Source organism: Crocodylus porosus, unplaced genomic scaffold (genome assembly GCF_001723895.1).
Source record: "Crocodylus porosus isolate Cpor-Errol unplaced genomic scaffold, CroPor_comp1, whole genome shotgun sequence".
Lineage (NCBI taxonomy): Eukaryota > Metazoa > Chordata > Crocodylia > Crocodylidae > Crocodylus > Crocodylus porosus.
In genome coordinates this window covers 2,368,968-2,375,071 of record NW_017728934.1, presented here as the reverse complement: position 1 = coordinate 2,375,071, position 6,104 = coordinate 2,368,968, and the positions used below count along the sequence as shown (strand labels likewise).

The 6,104-nt window shown below is 52.7% G+C and overlaps 1 protein-coding gene across 1 annotated transcript; it reads left to right on the top strand.

The window, feature by feature from the left end:
• Positions 1-81: 81 nt before the first annotated feature.
• LOC109317548 (cytochrome b561 domain-containing protein 1) lies at positions 82-5,840 on the top strand. The gene is made up of 2 exons (XM_019546285.1): positions 82-129; positions 2,036-5,840. The coding sequence occupies exons 1-2, from the start codon at positions 118-120 to the stop codon at positions 2,537-2,539; spliced, it is 516 nt and encodes a 171-aa protein (XP_019401830.1). The 5' UTR covers positions 82-117; the 3' UTR covers positions 2,540-5,840.
• Positions 5,841-6,104: the final 264 nt, after the last annotated feature.

The window sequence follows — 6,104 nt, the reverse complement described above, 5'->3', positions numbered from 1 at the left end:
GTCCCAGCAGTGCGAATCGTGCTGGGCCCATTTTGCAGAATTTGCGCCCGGCGTTGAGGCCTGACTAAGCGCTGTTTCTTTTCTTTTCCAGGTCTCTTTTCTTGGCATCCCGTGTTCATGTCGATAGCTGTAAGTTGCAATCCGTCTCCCCCCACCTTTCTCTCCCATAAACATCCCAAGCTTTATATCTGCCTTGCCTCGTTTTGGAGATGCTAGCGTGCACATCTAGCTTCCCTTGCCAGGCTCCTGCTGGCTTGGGAACCAGACGGCGCCTCCCTCAGCAATATGTATTCACTTGACACGGGAGAAGCATAAATCTGGGAGCGATGCACAGGAGCAGAATGGGCTCGGGCTGTGATCCGCCGCAGGCACCCGCAGGAAATGCCGCCTTCCTGAGGACTTGCATGTCTGAGCCGGCTCCTTTTCACCCTGAAGTTTGATTCCCCGAATTTTAGTGTCAGTGTGGTGCTTGGAGAGACATGCACGTAGTATTTCTCTAGTAAAGCAAACGATCTGGTGTCTGTAACGATTGTATTGCCTCTTGCTAGTCAGGACAGCACCCTCTTGAAGCCTAAGTATATACCAATCCCTCTGCTCTTAGCTGTAAGCAAGCTCTCTTCGGGTTTCAGGCTGGTTTCAGAGCTCCTGATCAGGGTGCAAGCTGGCTGAAAGGGAAGGAGGCATGGGGCAAAGGGATTTTCTTGGGAGCCGAATGGCTGCTAGCAAGCATCGGGAAGATGCGCTGTGCTGCTGGGGGATGCTGGACATCCAGTAGGACGTGAATCCCCTGATGTTGCCAGGAGCTGGGGTCTGTTTCCCTGATGCGAATTACTTGGATAGGTTGACTAGACTCCAGTCCCCAGTTTTCAACACTTAGTTTAAAAACAGCTCTGAAGTAAAGCAAGCAAACAGACAACATTTAGCTCAATCTCCAAACCTCCAGGAAAAACTTTTTGCCTTGACAGGCCTTAGGGCAGGGATGTCAGAGCCCCGAGAGCTTAGCGTGGCCTGGACCACCCACCTCTGTGGGCCGGATTTGGCTCACAGGGCTCACTGCTAGTGCTATGCTGGTGTTAGTCCCTGTTGTTTTGCCACAGCTCCAAAACCCAGCGAGTTCACTTCGCTTGTCTCCCTCCCCACCCTGATCCACTGCTGAAACTGGAAAACGTAGCCCCCCTTGGAAGCCAGCATCAGTGGTGGGGAAAGAAGTGAGCATCAGCGGTGTTAACTCCCTGGTTCGCAGAGCTGGGTTGAAACAATGGCTCTGGTAGCCGTAAGTACAGATGCCACTTGAATCACCACTATGGGGTTGCTCAGCTCATGGGGGGCCCTGCAGTCTCTATCCAGCCCGTGAGAAGTCCCTAGGGTCCCTATGAGTTTGACATCCCTGTCTTCAGAAACAGCCGTGCCCTGAAGATATTCTTAAAAAAAGAAAAGAAAAAGAAATAAAATCTGGCCAGAAATGATCGCCTTGCATCTTCCCCACTTCCTGTCTCTTCTTCCTACTTCTTGCCCTAAGAATAGCACCATGGGTAGTACCAGGGAACATCCCAGCCAATGGGGCTCAGTCTATACCCAGGATTCACCTCAAAATGGATTTCTAAAATTAAAAATACCACCTGGAAAGAAATGGGCCGTGCGTGCAGGCCAGGTGCAACACACGAGCACTGCTGCTGTTTCTTATGGAGCTTGACTTGGAGTTGCAAAGCCCCGACACTGATGATCTCTGCATAAGACAACACAGGAGTCTGTGTGATTTGCTAAAATCATTGTAATTCAGAAACAGAAAATAGCTTCCCACCATGTTTATGCTGACCTGTCTTGTCCCTTGCTGGAAGGATGCTCTTAGTTGTGGTCTTTTAACTTGGCCTGTGAAAGCTACTCAGGTCTGGAAGTACTGACTCTGTCACCTGTCTACAGTGCTCTTTGTGACCTTCTGCCTTGGGGATGACATGCTGCCCCAAGCAAGTCCCCTGATAAGTGTTTCTGCTAGGTGCCCACCTGTTCTGCTGCTAACAGTATCCTGTATCCTCAGTTCTGCCTGTGCATGACCGAAGCCATCCTGCTCTTCTCACCAGAGAACTCTCCGTTCTGCTTCTGCTCCCGCAAGGTGAAGATGCGGCTCCACTGGACTGCACAGACATTGGTGATTGTGGCAGCCACGCTGGGCCTGGGCTTCATCATCTCCAGCAAGAGCCGGAGCGAGTATCCGCACTTTGTTTCATGGCACAGTATCCTGGGCATCGTGACTCTCATTGCCACCTGTGGGCAGGCTCTTTGCGGGCTTTGCTTGCATTTCCCCCAGCTGCTGAGGGTCTCCTCTGTGGCACGTCTAAGGCTGTACCACATTACCTGTGGCCTGGTGGTCTACCTGCTCGCTACTTTTACCGTGGCCCTTGGGATCTACTCGGACTGGTTCCAAGCACAGATCAAAGGGGTGGCCTGGTATGTCTGCCTGGCACTACCCTTCTACCCAGCCCTCGTGGTCATGAACCAGATCATTAGCGTTTACATCCCAGCAAAGAGGGGGAATATCTGAGCCACTGGCCTGTGTTTCTGCCCATCCCAGGGCCAGACACCAACCTGCCCCTCTCCCTTTGTTACAGGGTGTGCACCTGTGTGCAGTATGTATTTGAGGGATATCCCTGTGCCTTATACTGATGATGTGTTTCCCTTTGCATATGTAGTAGAGTTTTCTAGTTTCCAGACTTTGAGCTGTCCCTTCATTTCTCATGAAAGCACTTCCACATTTAAAAAAATGTAGGAGAGCCTGGGATTTGGTGTCCAGCTCCTGGCTCAGGTCGGGTCTCTGCTGCCCCCAGAAGCTGGGATGACTCTGGCTTGCTTTCCTGGGGTAAAGACCCTACCCGTTGGTGGAGGGTGAATGGCCCCTGGGAGTCTGCTTCAGTTTGATGCTTAGAACTGTGACAAGTGAAAAGGAGAGGCAGGAGGATGCTTGGGTGAATGGTTGCTGGCAGGCGCCTCCATCCTGTGCTGATGGGAGTCACACGGCCTGGTGGCACTGATGCAGGAAGCTGCAGTCCTGATGTACAGGCAGTAAATACGCAGCAGGTAAGTGAAGGGCTCTGCTGCATGTGCCCGTTGGCGTGCTGCACATTTCCAGATCACACACAGACTGGTAAAGGAGTAGTGAGGTGGGCACTGGGAACTGGGATTTTACCTTGGGCACCAGGGAGTCACTCAGGAGCCTCCGGTTCCAGTGCAGCCCTGCTGGGGAAGGGGCTGTTTCCACAGCTAGTTGCAATACCTGCTTTCTGCACCTTGCTGCCTTGGGTGGTGCCAGACTGTGTCTGCACCTTGCCCTGGAGCAGAGGCCAGGGGGAGTTGTGTGTACCTAGGCTAGCTCAGGCCAGAGCTGCTGTAATGGGAAGACATCAAGCTTACTATTTCTGTGGTTTGTTAGGGGGCTGCGGCAGGGCTTTGCTGATGGAGCCCAAAGATAGATTTATTAACTGTTGGGGCTTTCTGACTTGCAGCAGCATGGTCTACAGTTAGCAGCAGAACTCCTGGGGCTGTGTTTGGGTGAGCCACTGGGTTTGCACAGATCCTGGTGAAATATCCTGCTGTGCATCATCTCAGGATTGTAAGAGCCTTCTGCCTCCAGTAGCTCAGACGAGGTCATGCGTTGCACCTCCTGAACAGGGGTACTCTCTTTCTTGGCAGTCTGCTTCCTGTTTCATCTGCCATCAGTATCACCAGTGCTGGTGCATGAGTCTGTGCATGGCCCTGAGAGAGGAGGGGGCTGATGAACCAGTTGTCCATTTAACTGCTTCTTTTTTTAATACTATCCAAAAGCGGGATGAAAGGATGAGTCAGGGGTAGTTGTGGAGGAGCAGGAGAGGAGCCTGGGGTGCTAGCCTCCTGGTAGCGTGCAACAAACACCCAAGCACCACCCCCATTGGGTGATTTTGAGATTTGAACCTGGCATCCCCAGTGGTGCAGCACTGAGCTGAAGGAGTAGCTCTGCTAGCTGACAGCTGTAGTAGGTTGCTATTCTCTGCAGAGCACAGCCACTCTGCTAGTGCGGGTGACACTTGCAGGAGGAAGGAGCTGGTAGCTGTGTGCGTGGCAGGGTGCCTAATAGGAGAGGGGAGGAGACCCATGTGGTAGTTTTGGTGCCCTTTGCTCTCTCTGGACGTCATCACTGTTTTGCATAAACCCTTGTGCTGTTTTCTGTTCTGTCCAACCCCGGAGGAGATGAAACAGAACAGAGATGTCTGGACTCAGCTGGGTTGCCCAGCGGTGTCTGTCTGCCCCCACTTCTCTTAGCCCCAGAGCCCTGTGTTTGCAGTGGAACCCTCTGAATTAACCCCTCGGACCCAGGAGTGAGCAGCAGACAGGAGCAGTCAAGTACAGGCTTCCTTTTCAACCCCTTCTGCTCTGTTAACCCTAACAAACCCCTCCTCATATTTGTGTCCAGGGATCCTGCCTGATACTCTTGCAAGCTAAGCCTTGCCTGCTGCTTGGGAGTGAGAACTTTTCCCGTCTCGGGGGTCACTGAAGGATGGTAACAGGCCATTGCAGCGATATTCCTTTCAGGTGGTTCGTCGCCTTCATACGGGGGGTGCTTCCCTAGGAGATCGGGGAGACCTGCCCTCCGCAAACCCAGGGTTGGGCCTTTCAGGACCCTACATTAATATGCACCTGTCCTAGTGTAAGGCTTTCTACCTCGGGCTCCTGTTCCCACGAGGTTCTTCCTGGCTTGCCACAGAGTGCTCGCTGGGCGTTCTCCTCTGCAGCCTTAGCCACAAGGGCTTCTAGTTTTAGGAACGAGCTTCTCTCATCCTTTGTGTTTGTGTTTTGCAGCACCTAGCACAAGGGGAGTCCCATCTCTGTTAGGACCTCTTGCGATATGCAAGTGTAGGATAAAAAAGCCGGCCATCCTTTGGAAGCCCATAGAAAGCAGCAGCTTTCCCTGATGCTGCAGGGGAAATCTTAGGAGCACTGCACCTTGCTCCCCACCTTTCAGGCCCTGATGGTTGCCATCGAGGGGATGCCATCCATGGAGATGTTAATTGGGGCTGGGGTTTGTACAGCAGCACGCAGCATGTCGTCAGGCGCAGTGACTATCGCAGTGTCTGCCTCCATAGACCTTACTGTGAAGGCCTTGTCCCTGTCCATGGCAGGAATGGAAGTGCACAATATCCAGGGGCAGAGGGAAGCAGGTAGGCAAGTGACTTGGTTGGATGGACTGATGGGGGCACAGATGGACCGAAGAGTCCCTCGGTGATCAAATCCCACAGCCACTGGCTTTTGCTGTTCAGACTTGGATGACTTGGATGCCAGCTTGCTGAGTGAGCCGGTATCCTGTCCTTGTAACTGCCAGCTTTAAAAGTGGGGCTCTGGGAGCGGGTAAGAGAAAATATCCTGGCTGGTTAGAGGTGTCTAAAAGGCCTGTAGAATGACGTGCGGGGGGGATGGGGGAAAGGGAGATGCAGGGAGTAGGATTCAGACTCTGTGAAACATGATAACTCCAGTAATAAAGGCTCACAAGTAAAGTGGGACAAGGGAGTGTTTTCATTTTCCATGATCTCAGCCTCCTGGCTACTTCTGATCACGCTGTACAGCAGCTTGAACCCACAGTACTTCTCCAGAGGACTTCTCCCCACCCCTCGGTCCTGAGTCTGGACATAGCCTCTGTTCCTCTGGGGGCTGCTGAATTTCAGATAACACTGTAGCTGTTCAGAAATGTGTTTGGCCTCTGTATCCTGTGTGTTGTGTCTCAGCCTGTACTCTGTGCACTTAACCTGTGGGCATCGAACAACTGGGCTTCATAGTGGGACATATGTTTTGTGTATAATGAAGAAAACCATTGCCCCAAACCTGCCTGCTGTGTGTTCTGTCTGTGTGCATGGGGGGCGGAGGGGGTATGTGGGGTGCTTCTTTGTGTCCCAGCTGGACACCTTATGGTGCGGGATGCTGGAAGCCTTTTGTCTTTATTTAAAACAGGGCCATCCAACTGATGACACGTGGGCTGCATGCGGTCCCCAAGCGGTTAACCTGCAGTCCCTGTGCTCCTGTCATTACTCTCCTGCTGCTGCTGCTGGGATCTCCTGGCTCCCCCTGCCTCCTCCAGCTTCTTG